This window comes from Leptidea sinapis, chromosome 26 (genome assembly GCF_905404315.1).
Source record: "Leptidea sinapis chromosome 26, ilLepSina1.1, whole genome shotgun sequence".
Taxonomy (NCBI): domain Eukaryota; kingdom Metazoa; phylum Arthropoda; class Insecta; order Lepidoptera; family Pieridae; genus Leptidea; species Leptidea sinapis.
Genome location: NC_066290.1, coordinates 5,299,026 through 5,319,408, shown reverse-complemented (window position 1 = coordinate 5,319,408; position 20,383 = coordinate 5,299,026). Strand labels below are relative to the sequence as shown.

The following is a 20,383-nucleotide window of genomic DNA, read 5'->3' as shown; positions in this document are numbered from 1 at the left end:
TCCATCTACAGGATCTACTTTACAGTTGATAACCTGCTAACCCCAATAACTGCATAGTAGCCCGAGTAGGAAATTGACTTGACATGTCACTCTTTAAAATCTAAAGAAAACCAGAAGTGAGGGATATCACATTTAAAAAAAAAACAAATAGTTATATTCTTGTAAGTCTTTATCTTTTTTTTTTGATGTCGTGTTGTGTTGTCTTGCTGTTGTGTTTTGATGTGTGATTGAAACCATTAGAAAGAGGCGGCCATATTACTGCAAGTAGGTATCTAAATCAAATCCTACATAATATTATGGAAATCTTGCAGAATAGTCTGGAGCACAAGGTAAATAGTTTGTTGGACTGAGAACCAAAAGCATTGTTAGCGTTTCATTCAATATCCAACCATATCTTTCAATAAGTTTTCTGTTTATATAATAAAAAATAAAATAAGCATTATTCTTATTTCACTTTTTAAGGGTTTTTTTTAATAAATAACTCCATATCAGCTTTTTTTTTACTCGTCCGTGATTAGCTCATATAATATGAATACTCGGATAATACACATATGATACGTACCTATTACATTAGATGACACCATTATATAAAACGGAAATATAAATAAATCATATGAATTTTTGACTTTTATTTTAAATGAAACCAACACAAGTTAATTTATGCCATGGATAGAAGATGAACACTAAATTCGCTGTCAGCGTTGGTAAATAAGATAGCGATAGGCTGTGACGTGTGTTACGTTTTCATGTTTTCGTTCTAGTTGATTTGTAAACCGTTACAGACAACAACGTCCCATACTTTAATAATGACAGAATTCAAATCAAATCAATCAATTCCGTATAAACAATCAGAATTTATTCAATCAGAATTTAAATTGCAATTATTATTGCAACAAGGCAGCCATCGTTTGTTGGGAGCCTATGAACTGGGTCCAAAAAAATCCCATGTACGCGAAAAGGATAGCATATATATAGTATATCTCGCTTACTCTCAATACCAATCTAATTGTGTCTCTGTCACATTATTATTGTTATTTAAGTGACGCATCTATTGTTCATCTTCTATATACATTCATTATTAATTTTATTTACATTACAAAACGATTTAAGCTATAGCTTTATATCGTTGTTCGTGACATTTTTATAACAACAATAGATTTCCTATATAGTAGTAGATCATTTTTGTCAAAATCAATAAATAGCCACTCCCTTTGAAACGGGTTCGTCGCTTTTTTCTATTTGAAAAGGCAAATCACAAATAACAGCCTCAGCTGTAGTCAACAACGACGCAACACCACTAGCATCTATCAAAGCTCTTATTACCACCTTAGAAGGATCGATGATGCCCTTAGCAATCATGTCAACATATTCGTTATTTAGGGCATCATATCCATAATTAATATCCATATTTTCTAATTTTGATACTATTACTGCACCATCATAACCAGCGTTATTTGCTATAGTTTGACATGGAGTTCTCAAAGATTTCTTAACAATTTCAATTCCTTTTGCCTGATCTGAATTTGCTGCCTTGATGGAATTTAATATTGGTATGCATCTTAAGAGAGCTATACCTCCTCCTGCAACAATTCCTTCAGATACAGCAGCTCGTGTGGCGTTCAAAGCATCATTTACACGGTCTTTTTTTTCATTAACATCCACTTCACTACAACCGCCTATCCTCAAAACGGCAACCCCATTTTTTAGCCTACATAATCGTTCTATAAGCTTTCGCTTATCACAATCACTAGTGCATTCATCTATCTCTGTTTGAATTTGTTCAATTCTCTGTTGGATTTCATTTTTATCACCTTCTCCTCTTAGTAATAATGTATAGTCTTTTGTTATTAATACTTCTCCAACTCTCCCAAGACTTTCCAAAGTGCAATCTTCTAGTCTTAGTAAATTTTCATTATCTTCAAAAACAACGCCCCCTGTAGCGATAGCCATATCCATAAATGTATTTTTTCTGTATTCTCCAAATCCAGGGGCCTTAACGGCTGCAACTTGTAGTCCAATTTTAAGCTTATTTACTACTAAAACAGACAAAGGTTCTCCTTCGAAATCTTCAGCAATTATTATTAACGGCTTTTTTTGAGCATTAGCAATTTCAAGTGCAGGGACAACTTGATTTGCACTAAATATCTTTTTCTCTGAATATAAAATTAAAGAGTCATTATATTCTACTTTAGGACCTTTTAATGAGTTAATAAAGTAAGGAGATACGAATCCCCTTTCGATCCTCATTCCTTCGATAATTTCTATTTCATTGTCCAATTTTTTACCATCTTTGACAGTGATAACGCCATCTTTCCCGACCCTATTCATGGCATCGGCAATTAATTTTCCAATAACTCGATCTCCATTTGCGGATATTGTTGCTACTTGTTCAATCTCTTCTGGTGTATTTACTGGCTTACTTATTTTTTTTAAATGATTTGTCACAGCTTGAACTGCTAGCATTACTCCTTTTCTGATTTCGATTGGATTGGCACCTTTAGAAATGCTTTCAAAGCCTTCTTTTGCTATCGTTCGTGCTAAAACAGTTGCAGTTGTTGTTCCATCTCCAGCCTCTTCGTTTGTTTTGTTTGCTACGTTTTGAACTAATTTTGCTCCAACATTTTGGAATTTATTTTTAAGTTCTATACACCTGGCAACAGTTACTCCATCCTTAGTTATTTTGGGTGGCCCAAAATTTTGCTCTAATATTACCGTTCGGCCTTTTGGTCCCATTGTTAATGCAACAGCATCGGTGAGTATATCAACTCCTTGTAACATCATCGATCTAACGTCCGGGCCAAATCGAACATCCTTCGCATAAAATCTTGCCTGCAAATATTTTTTTATAAAATTTTGATAGTAACTTTTACCTAAACGAAACATTGTAAACTATATAAGATCCAAATAAAAAATTATTGACAAGTTGTCAATATCAATTGATGCAAACATTATGCACATGTACGTAATTCAAAATAAGAACATAATCTGCAAATTTATTAAAGCCTTCAAGAAGAATTGTAGGCATAGTTAATGCGCATTTAAAATGACATAGGATGTTTATAAAGTCAATTCATTTTCAGTTCTCGAGAAAGTTGCGTTAACAAAACATCAAGAAAATAATTTTTTTATACCGGAGCTGCATCGTCATGTTAGTAACAACAACAAGACCCATTTTGAGCAGGATGGGGCCACGGCACATACTGCAAGAGACTCAATTAGAAAAGTGAGAGAGCTTTTTCCCGGAAAATTAATTGGTCGCTTTGGCGACATAGCCTGGCCCATCACCACATCTAAGTCCTTGTGACTTTTTCCTATGGGGATATTTAAAGTCTCGCGTATACAATAATTCACCATCAACTATAAAGGGCCTACAAGCAAATATCCGACACTGATGCTACGGTTACGGGGGGTTTAAAGGAAACTACCCGTACTACTACTACCCGTACCGGCCTTTGAAGGATGTTTATTACTAAACAACAATTAAAATAAAATATGAGCAAGGGTCGTAGGTTTTATGGTTGGTTGATCTCGCCTTCGTAGTCCGGTACTCCCCTGACGTTGAAGACGCCGGTGCAGACCCTTCAGTTGTAGGCTAGGACTCGACGTGTCACAGGGATATCCGATGCTCAGTGTCTGGGTAACTAATCACCGAAACTTGGTGGAATTATATCCTGCAAAGTCCAAAAATCTTATCCTGGAACCCTGTGAATGTTGTCCACAGTTAAGACGACAACTAATCAAAATAATTTAATGTATATAGTACCGCAAACGTGATAAGTCACTTCACATAGCGTGTTGCTATTATCGAGCGCAGCCATGGTGCGATAGCCGGGCGACGGGTGATACGAGCGAACCATGCATTTTTTATGAATAGCAAAAAAATTCGCCGTCGTCAGCTACACTTGCGCACAAAAGTGCTAACGAAATAAATTAGTACTTTTTATTATTTTATGTTATACGTTTTTTTTTATTGATTATTTTATGTAAAATAACGTGTATGTAGATACAACGTTACAATACCCCCTTCGTTTCGAAATGATTTTATTATTTAAAAAAAATAAAATCCTCTGAAGCAAAAAGTACTAAATTACTTATTTAATCCTATTAATTTTAAATCTTTGATATGCCAGGTGCCTAAATTCTTTCCTGACATATCTGCTAAAACATATACTAAGGGAGATTTTTTTTTCAAAAACTTTTCGACATTCAATCAATTTTGGTGCTAACTTTTTACTATAAATATTTCTCCTTATCACTTAAAACGTAAGTTCGTTTCATAACGATATCCCATAAGTTAAATTCAGATGGTTTTCTACGAAGATTATAATGAGACGAGGTTTTGAGGTGTGCATGCCAGAGTTTTGCCTGAACGATTCTAAATAAGTTGGAAAGGCAACCCAAATTGTCAGCATACAAATCTCTGGGTAACAATAAAACTTCGTCTCCCAGGTCGTTATCAACGTAGTGTGTACCACAGGTGACTAACTCTCTTCCGAATACTAAAAATGAAGGGGTAAAACCAGTTGCTTCATTCACCGAATTGTTAAAAGCGAACTGTAACTTGGGAATAAAAGTGTCCCAAGTGCGATGGTCATCCTCCACAAAGGTGGAAATACAAGTTATAATTGTCCAGTTGTAACGTTCGACACTATTCACTTGAGGTGTGTATTTAGGGGTATAAAATATATTTGGAATGTTATATTGCTTAAAAAGGGATTCGGTGATTTACTAATAAACTGACTACCATTATCCAAGAAGATGGTTTGACAGACTCCGTGAACTAAAATAACTAAGTCTTCTAGAATCTTAGTGACAGCAGTAGAAGTTGCAGCCCTTAAAGGGAAGATTAAACAAAATTTTGAAAATCAACACGTGACTTCTAAATTAGAACTATGTTGTTTTCTACTGACAGGCAGAAGGTCCATTAGGTCAATAGAAATCATTTGAAATGGTTCGTTACATTGCTTAGGGCGACATTTCTCCTAATGTTAAATGGTTCTGAGTTTTGTACCGGAGGCACTTAGTACAGGAATAGCGTAACGCAAGTCGACGATACGTTTTGAAGATACCAAGATGTCCTTTGGGTCAGAGTGGTTTTCGTTGATTACCTGTTCTCTCAACTCACTCGAAATTTTATCTTTAGTAAGCCGAAATAAACTATTATTTTTAATAAAAAAATTAGGGAAATTTTGAGGTTTATTAATGCAATTATTATAAATATTTTTGTACCAAGAATCTTTGGTTGTGGAATAGGATCCTGAAGTGTTTATAGCATTGACAGGATCAGCTCTTGAAGGGCATCTGGGATGACATTGTCGACGCCTCGACGATGCTTAAGTTCAAAGTTAAACGCGGACAGTCGAACACCCCAGCGAGCTAGCCTACCCGTAGGGTTATTTATAGACAGGAACCATTTTAAGGCGCTGTGGTCTGTATAGACAGTGAACAGTCTAACGTTCTCTAAATAACATCCCCAGTGTTCAAGAGCAACTAATACAGTAAAAGTTTCACGCTCTGTAATTCTGTAATTATTCTCTGCCACTGACAACGACTTGCTCATATAAGCTATGGGGTGCCCCTTACCGTCTATGGTTTGTGTTAGCATAGCTCACACACCATAGTTACTGGCATCGGTATGCACCTCAAATGGCTTATTGTAGTCAGGACAGGAAAGAACTTATTTATTTATTTATTTCACACACATAGCATCTATCATTACAGGTATTACCTAATGCGACAGTTACAAACAAACAAGAATAACAAACACAGCAAACAACAATCAAATCAAACTAAAACTAATCATACAATCAAACATTACCTACATTACAAAATATAATATATCACACCAGAAATAGAAAAAACTTAAACATACTACTATTTACCATAACACACTACATATAACAATACCCTTGTGAGTTCACTCCACGTACACTTAAAAATGTCCACTTTGTTGTGGAGTTCATTTATATGGCGAAGGGCTCTAGTTAAGGAACAGGAGCGGAAACCAAACATTCCTTCAGCTTATTAAAAGCTGCATCACCGGCGTCTTCATCGTCAGGGGAGCACCGGACTACGAAAACGAGCTAGATCAACTAACCATAACACCTACGATCCTTGCTCATATTTTGTTTTAATTATTGTTTCGTAATAAACATCCTTTAAAGGCCGATTAGCGTAGTTTCCTTTGCTTTGCAAGAATTTTGGCAGCTAGAAGGCCACCATTTAAGTATTTAAAAAAATGGAATCCGCGTTATTCTTGTGTAAGATAATAAATAAACGACTTTGGTTACCACCAATGGTTCATGGTTAAATTGATTTTATTTTTTTAAGTATAAAATATGTCGGCAGACACCTTGTACTAACTCTAACGAGAGGTCTATAGTGTTCTGTGGTGTCCAATTGTATTCTATTTCTAAGCTCTTGCTGTGCAGTGTGCACTGCCCTGTGGTGGAATCGTTTGACTAAAAACACTACTATTATCTTTACGTTTGAAGTTGACGTTCTTTAGAGTAAGTGTTCTGTGGTTTGACCGTTGTGTATCTGCTTTGAATTTTTGGATTAAATTTGTAAATTTTCTTTTAGCTTCAAAAAACAAAATTAAAAAATGTTGCAAACCGAGAAGATTAATATAGATTCAGATATTGGTGATCAATTAACATCAATCTCTCTTGGTCACATTGTAGCAGAGTTAATTAAGTTTATTGCTTATCAAAGACTGCAAATTCCATATACATATCAATGGTTGAAACAATTAGTAACAAAAAAGAAGGAAGCTAAAGTCGTAAAGGACAGTTATCAATCTGAAAGATATTTTCATGTGGCCTCTAGTGCTCTTGATAATTTGGACTATGTAATAAAGGTAGGCCCTGTTTTAATTTTTAGAGGTTAATAACCTCTAAAAATCACTTATTTCCAAAAGCAAACTAGATCTCATCAGTAAATTTGTGAATAATATAAAAAAATTCTATTTACAGATAATGGTGCAATTTCTCTGATTATAAATAATGTCTCTCTTAATTATTATTTCCTTCTAACATTTTGGAAATTAGGCCACCAGTTCAATCAAAAACACACTATCCAACTATTTAATTTATGACAACATTGTTCTATTTATATGACAGAAAAAAACACTAGGTCGCTCAACTCAAGTAAGATTCAAGAGTAATATGTAGAAATTGAGCCATTCTTCCTTCAATAATCGGTTGCCTGATGAATAATTCAGTTAACCATTCAGTCTGCTGTTCTTGTTAAATTAAAGCACACAGAATTTAACATTTAAGTATATTTATGAATTGATGTGTTATTTTAGAGTATTATCAAAGAAGTTGGTGGTGTATCTCTACCTGATGAAATCTGTATTGCTTTCGGTGCCACACCTATCTCATGTAAAGAGATTTATCGGATTTTGTTGCCATCAGTTTGTCACAAACCTCAATGCCATTCAAATAATATAGCAACAGATCAAAAAATTCAGAAAAATGTTTTTAGGTAAGTATCAACCACATTATTACAAAACTCAAATTGAATTATTAAAACTGTTGTGAGACATTATTAACTCTATTTGAATTGGCTTTACTTATGGTTTATTAGTGCTGGTACTTATAGTTTTGACCATTTGGAGGTCCTTCATGATAGTGGGTGTAGAGTTTGCAGTTATGTCCCATCTTGTCAAGTTAAATTGGTCAAACAAATGAACTGAATAATATATTCTTTTGTTTACCGCCAAAGTATGTTTTAATAGCAGAATTCCATTAACATGCAGCATGTTAAAATGTATAATTTCATCAGCACCTTGATCATGGCATACCACATTCATTTTGCAATAAATGTTTTGGCACTAGTGTAATATACTTAGAATATACTAACATATAGACAACCTGACAGGTCAGGTGTTATTGGGCAATAATGAGAATACAAATTTTTTGATTTGTCAATATGAAATGGGGGTGATCATCATAGAGTAAGAGAATTCTAGTGCTGCTATAAGACCTATATAGCCAATTTGCATTGAATTGTCTGAATTGTTAGGGATTGATTACTGTGAAAAACTAAATTATTTGATATTGCCTTAAGATATGGTTTTATTTAGTGTCTTCTAGCATATCTAATATGGGTTATAAAGAGCTGCTAAACCACTTTCCTGTCACCATGTGTGGCATTTCTCTACATTATGGGTTTGAATGACCTCCCACATGCAACTGCAATATAAACTGGAATGAGGTCCCTTGTTTTGTCACTGTGTAGATATGACATGGGTACCTTAAAAATATTTGTGTACACCCACCTTCATTACTGGCAATTCTTGTGATCTTTTTGTGTTGCAAGAGTGTACCTACGAGTGGGGGAGGTCATATATGATCATGGTACCCATACACTTATTTTTTGTGTGTCATGTTTAAAATGAATACATGGTCACCCTTATCACACATACAATCATTTAGAATTAATATTTGTATATTATTTCAGAAACCTAGTGACATCAGAACAGCTTAGTAAAATATTCTATGAGCCACTTCCACCCACCAAAATGTATATATTTTTAAAGATATTGAGTCAGAAACAGCAAGATGTAATTTGCCATGATAGTTTTGTTATTGTCAATGGGTACAAAATTCCAAAAAGTTGTAAAGTGGTAATTATAAACTTTAGGACTTCAAATACAAATATGACATGTTGTAATGAGTTTGAGGTATTTAGTGATCAAATAAGTAATAGTTTGAGTCAAGTTAGCATAGAAGGTGAGGACAGTGATGCCTTAGATGAAATTGAAACAACAGAGAATGTTAAATGGTTTCAGTCAATGTATGTGATGAAAGGATTCAAAGACTGCATTGTAAATGGTAGTTCTATTACTAATTCTTGGTTTCAGTCCTCATAGTAAATTCACTCTTAGGCGGAGATCTATAGAGTGTATTTAGACTACATAAATCTTTGCTGAGTGTAATAAAACAAGAAATTGACTTCTGCATTGGGCTGTTTTAGCTTAAGCTCGATATAAATGTGAAATGACAAAAAAAACGAAATCAAAGATTATGCTATGAGTGTAAACTCAGCAATATTTTAGATGAGTAAAGTCTATAGATCTCGTCCTTATTGTAGTGCCAATAACAATCAATTATCATGTCTTCAATTCAACTTAGCATAAATATTTTAGACAAATTTATTCTTACTTTAAATAAATTATCTCATTTGTAAGCTCAAGTCTAAGACTGATATTATGTTTACAATATTAAATAATAATATTACACTAAGTTACAGTCACAATGTTTATGTATCTGTAAGTACTTATTCTATTTTATAATGTGTTAAAGTCATCATGCTTTTTATAGTCAAATACATTTACAATCATTATTATATATTATACAATCAATTGGTTTTGATTGAATTAAGCAATTTCACCTAAGTATAATTCGCAACAATATCAAGAATTAATAATTGTTCAACAGAAGTAAGATTTAATAAAGTTATCACATTATTATTCAGTTTTGTTTCTCTTATTACAATTTAAATTAACCTACTTACATTTAAGGTAATAAAACATAATATTTTTTTCACATCTTATAACAGTGTGTCATGAACTTGTGCTTGTCCGTTGCTAAATAAAGTCCGATCTCCTGGCATAACACATGTGTCCTTTAGTTTTTTATTAATATCTCGACTAGTACAATTATTCTTGCATATTTTAAATGAATCATTGAATTCCACTAACAATTCATTTCGGCCACCATTAGGCCCAACAACATATTCACATTCAATTCCTTTATTTAGCATATCTCTAAGACAGCAGTCTAATAATTCATAGTATTCCAACCAGAAATTGTCTGGCAACTGTTTTAATTTTATACCAATATAATCTGTGAGAATCCCAGTTACAAAAATGTCATCTATCCAAAAATAAGGGTGGTATGGTGCTTCAGAGCAGATCATTGCAGCTAACTTTGGACTTATTATGTAGTACCATCCTGACAAATATGGCGGATACATTTGTCTTGAATATTCATCCCAAGTAACATACCATTTGTTTTGTTTATTTCGTCGTGGTGATGTGTTTTTTAATGTATATCCTATTATCAAATCATCTCTTTCCTTTATAGGAATATGTGATAAAAAGCTGTAAGTCTTGTCAAAATTAAAAACAGTATCGTCATCCACTTTTATAATAAAAGATGTGGTTCTACAATTTGATGAAGCCCATTGTAATCCCATCAGGTGTTTGTATGTGAGATTTCTATAATTCTCATAAAAAGATCCTTGTAAAATATCATGGAAGGCATCACTTTCATCATTAATTGCAGACTGAGTTATTGATCTAAAAAGAGAATATTTTGTAAAGAAACCACCGGATATCTGCTGTATCATGTAACTAGTGTAATTTATTATTAACCGAGTATTTTATTACCTTATAATTTATGTAAATACTCAGTTATAAACTTCTATTCTTATATATTTCTATATATCTTTTATTTAAATAAATGATACTTTAATCAAAGAAAATATTATTGTATGGGTAAGTATTAATTTTCCTCTCTACTATGTAGAGCAATAATTGGACTTAGTTCCTGAAAAACATTCCAAGCCACAAACAGACATTTTTAAGGAATTAGTGTTTAAAGTTTAATACACATAAATTTTAAAACTACCCACTAGTATTATAATTTTTATAAAATATTTGTATTATAATTTTTATTTAATATTTGTATTAGAAATGTATATAAGCTATACTTACCTAATTAGACTATTTTAATTACTTTATATTTACTGTACACTTTAAGAAGCAATTTTGTTGCCCACTTTTTATAAAATATCCTGTAAGTTCCATTTAAGTGGAAATTCTTTTATGGAACAATAAATGACTTAAACCACAAATATTAGTGTATTCCATACATGTCGGTTTATAAAACATTAAACACAAATTCTTTAAAATGTGATCTTTGTGGCTTGGGAAATGTTTCTCAGAAACTACATCCAATTATAACTTATTATATAGGTATGTACAATTTATAACAATACATATAATTAACAAACTTATTATGTGTGTAAGCTAGTAACAATAAATGAAAAAAAAATGTAGTGACCAATATTTACTTCTCTTTTGATGGCACTCCTGCTAATAAGAATATTCTACTGGTATTCTTTGACTTTAAGTAATCTGAGGTCATTGCTCTTCTGTGAGCACTTCTAAGTTCAACATGACCAACATATGAAGTGACTAGAATTATTGCCAATGGTGATGCTGTAATCAAGAAAGAAAAATAAAATTACTCAATTTTATTTGAAGGAAGAAAAATGCCTTTAATTAGAAATATTAATTGTTGTTAATCACAGCCCACAGGTGCAATAAAGTATATAGTAAAAGAATTGTCTTTGGAGTTACAGAAATAACCAATTATACTTACATTCACAAATATTACTTGGAGGTGAAATTATAGGTTTATAGAAATATACTTGATTTTCCTTGAGTAGTGACACAGTGTTATCAAATTCGGCATTTGAAGTTTGATAAATCCAAATAAGAAGAGTGATACCTAAGAGCAATAGAGCTGCGAGAACTTTTCGGGGCATTTTAAAGTAAAATGTCCTTTAAACTTGATAAGTACTATTCACGGTCATGTATTAAAAATCAAGTATGATTAACTATGTACATTAAAGCTACATTTCAAAAAGTTCAAATAATAATAAGTGCTTGGATATTTAAATATAAAATGCTAAAAATGAATAAAGATAAATCTAAAAAACCTGCGAGCAACGGTTGATGTTTTTTTTCCGTAAAAAATAATGTTTTTTGGTTAAAACTTAATTGGTTTGATTACGCAGGGGTGAGCCATGAGACCAAATATATTATTTGGGTGAGACGTATTATATCTTAATAAATATACTTAACAAGTTTTTAATATCTATTCAGTGTAGTTTGTACCTACTGTTCTAATTGTACTTTGTATAATATTTGTTTAATGTTTACATCTCTGGTTTACATATTTTACTTTTTGGCTTTTGAGTTGAGAAACTTGAGATGCCAACATAATAGGTACGAATACGAGGTTTTTAGCCTCACATCGTCTTCGTTTCTGATGAAGACTTTAGAGACTTTGCTGTTCAATACCGAGTTAAGCCTTACTAAAGAAATTAAATATCTGGGGGGTTATAATGGACAGTAAGATGCTTTGGAACAAGAAGATTGAAAACAAGCTGGAAAAAGCGTGTATAAATTCAAATTCAAATATTTTTATTCAAAATAGGATGTGACATCACTATTAAAAGTCAAAAAACTACCACCCATTCCAAAATGAATGCCTAGGCTTGAGAAGAATGGGCGCAACAAACTCAGCGGGCTTTTTTTTCATCAAAAATATGTTTTACAATTAAAGTAACATTGTACAATTAAACTTATTATTTAATAGCCTGAGGGCGGTCGCTCCATTCCCAATCTGTGGTATCATTAAGAAAGTCATTTATTTTATAGTAACCTTTACCACACAAACGTTTTTTAACAATTCTTTTGAATAACGTAATACTTTTGTTTTGAACATTTTCTGGGATCCTGTTGTAAAAGCATAAACATCTCCCCATAAAAGACGTGTTAACTCGACTTAGCCTAGGAGTAGGCATTATAAGCTTATGTCTGTTCCTAGTGTTAACATTATGGTTATGACAGTTTCTTCGAAGTATCGAATAGTTCGAGAAGCAACAGTCAAGATTTCTTTGAATTTTGCTCTCAATGATTCCTTAGGGCCTAGGTTATAAATAGCGCGAATAGCCCTCTTCTGCAGCACAAATATTGTATTATAATCGGCAGCGCTGCCCCACAGCAATATAACATATTACTATGGGAGTAACTAAAGTATACAAGTAGCGCCGTATCTATGTCAGTTAATTGTCTCAGAACTAAGTCTGTTCGCCAATCCTTAAATATGGGGGCCCAATTGTAATTTGGAATCCAGAGTAATGTCAAGTAATTTAGCAGATTCCACCGGTTTTATCACCTCTCCGTTTAACAAAACACTTGCATCAACATTTTTGACATTTGGTACGGTAAATTTTATATATTTTACTTTCTTGCTATTTAACAATAGGTAGCGCTAAATCAGTACACGATGTCAGATAGAATATCGTTCACTTCGTCATACAAAGCTTGGTTTCTTTTCACTTTGAAAATCAGTGAAGTGTCGTCTGCAAACAATAGTACCTTATGTTTTATCTCTATAAGATTAGGAAGATCATTTATATAGATAAGGAAGAGGAACGGTCCGAGAATAGACCCTTGTGTTATTATATCCCAGGAGATCTCCTGCCATTCACGTAGACCTTCTGAATTCTATTGTTTAGATATGATCAGAAGATCGAGCGCAGTTCCCTTTATGCCATAGTGATATAGCTTCCTGACCAGCGTTGAATGTTGAACACAATCAAAAGCCTTAGATAAATCACAGAAGATGCCAAGTACATTCTGCGAGACCTCCCAGGTATCAAAAATATTCTTGATAAGCTCAACACCTGCATCCGTTGTTGAACGTTTTAAATGAAGTAACTTATGAGAGTTAAAGTAAGTAAGCATTTGGCTTAAAATTATTTTTTCAAAAATTTTACTAAGACATTGCCTGACACATTGCCTCTATATTTCTCCATTCGCCTGTTATTCACAGGAACAAACGTAAACGTTTTAATTTTAGTACATTTGTTGACCTCAATATTAAAAGAGGCTAGCTGACCAAAGTGGTCTGAACTCTGTTTGTTAAATATTGCCTGAGAAATGGGTTTATAATTGGTAAATATGTTATCAATACAGCTTTTGGAGATGCCAGTTACTCTAGTAGGCTCTAAGAAAATATTGGTTAAATCATATGATTTCAATAAAGATCTGAATCTAATACTGGTCGTGGATTTTTCTAATAAATTAAAATCACCACATATCATGATATACTTCTTAGACTCAGATAATTTTAATAAAACCTTCTCCAATACACTTTCAAATAATTCATATACTGCATCTGGGGGTCTGTATATACCAACAACAATGACGCACTCGAGATCTGCACAGGCTATTTCAATTGTACGTTCAACAGAGAGGCCCACAATATCTTCTCGTTCTTTGAATTTAAATAATTCACGTACAAGAATAAGTGAGCCGCCACGTGTAGCTTTTTCTCTGCTAAACGCACTTGCCACCTGATGACCACTGAAGTTAAACATAAGCTCATATTTTCTGAACCAGTGCTCTGTTAAAAATAAAATTTGTATATCTTTATGATTCATAAATAACTCCAGATCAAGTTATTTACCTAATAATCCTTGCATGTTTTGCAATTTTAAAATTATTACTTGTTCATATTTTCATTTAATATCATATTTTCAATCAGCGGTCATAAAACCAATTAGCTTCTACGGAGCGATAGTTTGGTACCCCAGCACGTGACCGTACAAATAAAGCTGTAGTGATTCCAGCGGTTGACCACACAGCCATAACAGGATGCGTGCGCATTACGCAACCGTCCGCCCTTGAAACCATCCTGGGGCTAACAACGTTTGACATACACATTCAACATGAAGCAACAATGGTGGTTCTGTGCCTAAAGGTATTGGGTGTATGGAAGACTGCCTTACAGCAAATCTCTGTATCAAAGTAAGAAGACACTCTGCGATAGGATACCTAAAACGATAAGGTATTTGTATAGAAAAAAGGATATAAAAAGATATATTATGATCTTTCAAAAGAATGACCACAAAGAACTGTTCGAAGAGGAAGCAGACCAGTCAGGAAATAATACTTTATTTAATATTAATATAAATGAATTAAGAATTTACACAGATGGCTCCAAAATAGCTGCTGGATTTGCTGCTGGCATTTTCTCACAAGAACTTAACATACACACACCAATGCACTTGGGCACACACAGCTCCACCCTCCAATGTGAGTGTGTTGCCATCAAGTAAGCTGCTAATGCAGTACTAAGAAGGAAAGAACTATCGACAAAATTGAATCGTGATCCACCATTTATGATTATTTTCCTACAGTCATAATTAACAGGTAGGTTGAAATTCGCTTAAACATACATTTCCTGAGTAACTGTTATCATTTTATTAGACACTAACAGTCCACCAATTGTCATACAATATTTTTCGTGCAAATATTAACCTGTTTTTATGATTTTAAAAGAATTATCAACAAAGTGGGTCATGAAACAATTTTGTCGATGATACATGGTCAGAAATCAGCATTCTCTCCGATAGTAAGGTGGTAGGCTCTAAAGTCATCTGCCACTCTTATAATAATAATAATAAAAGCGTTTCTTTACAATCCTTAATTATGTACAATGTTTCCTTACTTAACCAATCTAACCTCACCCATATATTAAAAATTCTTTTTGTATTTATTTTTACTTTCATTCGTAGGTAATTACTATTTACATCGGTAATTATTGGATGGTCTTGCCTTTCGGCATAGGCCTCCCCCAAACTTTTCCATAGTGAGCAGTCTCTTGCTTTCTTGACCACCAGGATCGGCTACTATATAGACGTTGTAAACCACGCGTAAAAGCTTCGACATCAAAAGTATCGAGCATAGCTTTAGGCGAGCGATAGTCACAGTCTTGACAGGTGCCACCTTTGATTTCGATACACTCGACTTTACAGAAATGCAATAATCTTGACAGTACATGCCAGTTGACAGTGTTCATGCAGTCATCGTAAATAGCTTAACCTCTCAACTAGGACCCAGACATAAATTAGAATTGCCACCTTCAAAAAGAATAAGCCTTCAAAGATATCTGTGAATACACAAAGAACAAATCTGTAAATTTGATTGAAATCGAGGTTCAGTCCAAAACCAAAGTCCCGCCTATAACATCATGTTAGCGCTCTCATCTCCTAATAGCCAGAGTATAATATGACGATTTAATTAAACTTTGTAAAGATAATGTTATTACCACTCATTTTCAACATGAGTATTTGATAGTGTGTGTATTACATATTTAAAAGGTAAATTGTGTGAGTTTGGCGACATATAAAAATGGCACATAGTAAAATGACATCATGGCACTTCTACTAGTTTTTCTCTTCTGTGGTTGTATGTATGTTCTTCTTTATGGAAGTTAGAAATCCAAGATGGCCGCCGCACAAATTTATGCTTTAAACAATATGGGTATCGTATCCGAGGTTCTCGAGGGTGCAGAGAACGAATTTGGGATAATTTTTGAAAACCAAGATGGCCGCCGCGCAAATTAATGATTTCAACAATATGGGTATCGTATCTGAAATTATCAAGGGTGTAGAAAACGAATTTGGGATCATTTTTGAACTCCAAGATGGCCGCCGCGCAAATTTTCATTTCAATAATATAGGTATCTTATCCGAGATTCTCGAGGGTGAAGAGAACGAATTTGGATCATTTTTAAAATCCAAGATGGCCACCGCGCAAAATTATGATTTCAACAATATGGGTATCGTATCTGAGGTTCTCGAGGGTGCAGCGAACGAATTTGGGATCATTTTTGAAATCCAAGTTGGCCACCGCGCAAAATAATGATTTCAACAATATGGGTATCGTATACGAGGTTCTCGAGGGTGCGGAGAACGAATTTGGGATCATAAAAATATTAATTATGTAAATTGTTTTATTTTCTGAGAGAACTAAAATGTAGTTTAAACCAAAAGTTAAACCTAAAATTATGGACTGCTTCTAACCCTATATATGTTTATTATATTGGCAGCTCTGATCTGAGATTTAGTACGCTTTTCATACAAGCGACATTTCTCATCATTTTGTATGGCACTCCCGTCTCTTGAACGTAGTGTTTATATTCTCCTTGATAAGGTCCCTGTTGACATACAGAACAAAAGGGGTAAATATCAGAATATCTGGATATAAATAACCCTTGTGACTGAGCTGTAATTATAGTTGGATATTTCAAATGATAAGAAAGCCTAAAGGGTATGAGGTTTTAATTAAATATAATAGTAATAATAACTATGATAACTCAAGTTAAATTAACTACATGAAATAACTTTCATGTAGTTTAATTTAAACAAAATGGTCAAATTGGAAGTAAAGGCATTTTGGTGAGTACCTGTTGCTATATGTAGAACATTATCTTTTGTTATTTGGTAGAGTTCTTGTGATAGGCATCGTCATGCTCGCACTGCTTGTGGCGGTGTCATGGTGCGGGTCGTTCCCTTTCCTAAAATATGGTCGAGGGAGGCGATGGCTGTTCCATGCGTCATGCTCGTGATCAGGTGCTACTTGTGGTGGCTGGATCATCATCTCACCGGGAAATCTGCTTCAAGTTTTTTGTTATTATTTTATGTTCTTAATTTTTTTTAATTACAGTTATTATATTTTTTTTATATATATATAATAGCTAATAAAATGCCGCATAATGCCTTTATTTTATTTAGGGTTGTGTGGATTGATGCATCTACTGCATTGTACTATTTTTTTCATTTTTTGACTTACTCGTGTAACAGCGAAATCTAGTGAAACAGCGCCCGCACGGAACGTGAGAGATCGTGGCTTCGAGTCCCGTATCGTTCTTAAAGTTTGTTTACAAATTTAATTTTAATAATAATTATTCCCAGAAGTGAGGGTAATCACTTTAAAAAAATAACAAAAAGTTTGTTACGTTCGTTTATTTAAGTACTCATGTGCTATGGGTCTTAGATGCCAGAGAGCACCCTTTGTCTCTAATAAAATTAGAACGCCGGTCAATTTCAATTGATTCGAAAGACTTGCGGGAAGTAAAGATCTTATCGCGGGCCAATATTTTCACCTTATAGAATCTTGTATAATGTGAGGAGTTAGAGTTGAGGGACACCGCTGCTCTGATACCGCCAAGGTGTTGCTTTCCATTTTGAATACACTTCGGTTGTGCTCGGTGAGTCTAGTATTTTTGTTGCGCCCGGTTTCTTCAATATAGCTTTTGCCGCACTCGCAGGGAATTTCATAGACACCAGGTTTCTCCAGAGGATCTTGAAACTTAGGTGATCGTAGGCGACTACCAATCTGCATCAGGGGGCGGTAAATTGATCCTGATGATGTATCTACGCATAACAGTTATCCGATTTGATCCGTTTCCCCACCCATATACTATGGTGGATATGACATACTGGGGTCGCTATTTGCTGGTTGTATTCGCCAGGCGGTTGTTTTGTCCCAAGTTATAGCTATTGCCCTCTAAGACTTGCCGCACTTGTGTCAATTCGGACTCTGAGGTGCGACTGATGGTGATGGTATTAGCTTTAAGGTACTGATCGGTATGTGTGGGTTTTCTAAATACCATATGCACCAGGCTACCATTAGGTTCGTACTTCATCAATACACCAAAGGAGAGCTCCAGGGAGGGTTCCATCTTTGTCTTTCTCTATATTGAAGACTATATTCGGATGTATTTTGTTCAGGTGGTTGATTAGTTCTTTACTCTTTTTCTACTCGGCTAACTACGCAAACACATCGTCTAAGTATCTCCACTAGTGTCTTGGTCTTAATGCCGCACTCTCCAACGCTTCTTCTTCGAAATGCTCTATAAATATGTGGGCAACGACTGGTGCAATAGGCGAACCCATTCCTACACCATTTGTTTGCAGATAGAAATTGCGTCGGTAGAGGAAAAAGTCCATCTTATGTCCTTTCCCAAGGTCTCGTCAATTTTTATACCATATAAAATCGTTTATGTACCAGAAATAAAGCGTGACGTTGTTTGGACCTCCATACGAATTTTCATCCCCTATTTCATCCCTACACAGCTCGATATTTTAAAAACGATGATATAATGATACGATATCAATATTTATTTATTTCCTATCATATGCCTAAATACAAATTTTATGGTGTCATCTTCGATAATGATAAACTTTTATACAATCTTCCATACCCTATTTAAACCCTTCCATTATTTTTTTCGCAATTAAAGGTAGCCTATGTCCTTATCACAGCACTAGTCTATCTCTGTACTAAATTTCATCAAAATTGGTTCAGTGTTTTAGGCATGAAAGTGTAGCACAGAAATTTACATTCACATTTATAATATTAAGTAGGGATAATTATTTATGTTTTATCATAAGGTATTTGACGTATGACATCGAGGGACAAGACGAGCTGTCCGTTCAGCTGATGGTAATTGGTACGCCCTGCCCATTTCAATGGATACCGCTCAGGATTCTTGAAAAACCCAAAAACTCTGAGTCATTAAGTAATTTAGCTATGGCGCCCTTCAGACCCGTGCTGCACGGCAGAAAAAGGTGCCCATGTGGTACCCATAATCTAGCCGGCATTCTGTGCGAAGGTGCGAATGTGACATTTTATATTCATTCTAATTACATTTAAATTGTATGTGAAATTTAATTATAGAATTAACCTCTAAGTAAATCAGCTTTTGAGCACAGTTTTCATACGGTTCGCAACCCCTTATGACATAACAATTCTCCGTACCATACAAAAGGAACCCCGAACGAAAGAAAGAACGAAAGAAAAATTTATTTATGTAGAAATTACTTATGTCTATCATTCAATTAAATATTTTAACCAGATAACCCACGAGAAGAATCGAAACAAACAGAACAGATATCGTTCACTTCAAATTATAATAATGATTAAATGTTTTTTGGTAACTCTCGAAATTGTTATGTAGTAGGTACCTATATATTATGCTGTGTCAGGATTGCCAAGTTTGTAAAGCGTACGTATTCTAAGTGATGAAGTATATTATCCTAAGTGACTCCTTATATGGACGCAGCATAATATTTTTGTAAGTATATTAGTGTCGTTAGTACCTACTCTGATTTTACAAATTTCCCGACTGTATATTTGTAAGTAATAAGTATATGACCCTAATTCAGCCCGATTGTCAAACCATACTAAGGCACATGTCGAGAAAGTGTTTCATAAAATATATTATCATGTTTGATGTTATGAGCATGATGTAGTAAGAATGATACACTTTTCGATTACCTACTTTATGGAATCTAACATAATACTATATTCGAAAAAAGTAGGTACCTACATCCCGTGAGAAGAATCATCGTGCCTATTGAGACCTCTCTTGTAAATGCCGCAGAATGGGGTAAAATTAATTCAATTGTAGAAATCCTATTGTCAGAACACATAAAATTTATTTCCAAAAAGAATCCCTATTCATCTGAATAAGAACTCTCTTTGTATCTACGTAAAAATAAATATTGAGGTTATAGCTGTAATAAGGTAAGTAACAGCATCCTTCTACTAGTTAGTAACTTTGACGGTGAAAACAAAAAAAAATTAAAAGCAATATTATTAATAGCTTTGTCCTTTGTCCTCCCAAGCATCACACTGCGGCTTTCAGGGGAAGTTTCAAGTACAATGCCACCAAGTGCTGGAATAATTTACCACCGCCGCTACGGGGTTTATATACAGTCTCGA

At 34.1% G+C, this 20,383-nt stretch overlaps 3 protein-coding genes across 5 annotated transcripts; 1 reads left to right on the top strand and 2 right to left on the bottom strand.

Annotated features, from left to right (window-relative positions):
- Positions 1-614: 614 nt before the first annotated feature.
- LOC126972536 (63 kDa chaperonin, mitochondrial-like) lies at positions 615-2,929 on the bottom strand. The gene has a single exon (XM_050819368.1). The coding sequence runs from the start codon at positions 2,881-2,883 to the stop codon at positions 1,192-1,194; it is 1,692 nt and encodes a 563-aa protein (XP_050675325.1). The 5' UTR covers positions 2,884-2,929; the 3' UTR covers positions 615-1,191.
- A 3,464-nt stretch (positions 2,930-6,393) lies between these two features.
- On the top strand, positions 6,394-10,494 carry LOC126972565 (uncharacterized). The gene is made up of 4 exons (XM_050819419.1): positions 6,394-6,520; positions 6,583-6,859; positions 7,310-7,488; positions 8,467-10,494. The coding sequence occupies exons 2-4, from the start codon at positions 6,605-6,607 to the stop codon at positions 8,876-8,878; spliced, it is 846 nt and encodes a 281-aa protein (XP_050675376.1). The 5' UTR covers positions 6,394-6,520; positions 6,583-6,604; the 3' UTR covers positions 8,879-10,494.
- On the bottom strand, positions 8,782-11,983 carry LOC126972556 (beta-1,3-galactosyltransferase 2-like). 3 transcript variants are annotated; one of them, XM_050819406.1, is made up of 3 exons: positions 11,919-11,983; positions 11,086-11,233; positions 8,782-10,309 (listed from the first exon to the last, which is right to left on the bottom strand). In XM_050819406.1, exons 2-3 carry the CDS (start codon positions 11,157-11,159, stop codon positions 9,559-9,561), a joined length of 825 nt encoding a protein of 274 aa, XP_050675363.1. In that variant the 5' UTR covers positions 11,160-11,233; positions 11,919-11,983; the 3' UTR covers positions 8,782-9,558. The 3 variants fall into 3 exon arrangements, with proteins under 3 accessions (XP_050675363.1, XP_050675362.1, XP_050675360.1); XM_050819405.1 differs by having other exon boundaries at positions 11,882-11,957; XM_050819403.1 differs by lacking the exon at positions 11,919-11,983 and adding an exon at positions 11,397-11,866.
- Positions 11,984-20,383: the final 8,400 nt, after the last annotated feature.

Excerpts from the sequence above, each read along its gene's own strand:
- LOC126972536 (XM_050819368.1), bottom strand. The coding sequence starts at position 2,883 with ATGTTTCGTTTAGGTAAAAGTTACTATCAAAATTTTATAAAAAAATAT.
- LOC126972565 (XM_050819419.1), top strand. The coding sequence starts at position 6,605 with ATGTTGCAAACCGAGAAGATTAATATAGATTCAGATATTGGTGATCAA. Across the intron at positions 6,860-7,309 it reads ATTTGGACTATGTAATAAAG|AGTATTATCAAAGAAGTTGG; the intron begins GTAGGCCCTGTT and ends GTGTTATTTTAG. Across the intron at positions 7,489-8,466 it reads ATTCAGAAAAATGTTTTTAG|AAACCTAGTGACATCAGAAC; the intron begins GTAAGTATCAAC and ends ATATTATTTCAG.
- LOC126972556 (XM_050819403.1), bottom strand. The coding sequence starts at position 11,562 with ATGCCCCGAAAAGTTCTCGCAGCTCTATTGCTCTTAGGTATCACTCTT. Across the intron at positions 11,234-11,396 it reads TCCAAGTAATATTTGTGAAT|CATCACCATTGGCAATAATT; the intron begins GTAAGTATAATT and ends TCTTGATTACAG. Across the intron at positions 10,310-11,085 it reads GGAGTGCCATCAAAAGAGAA|ATCAATAACTCAGTCTGCAA; the intron begins GTAAATATTGGT and ends TTCTCTTTTTAG.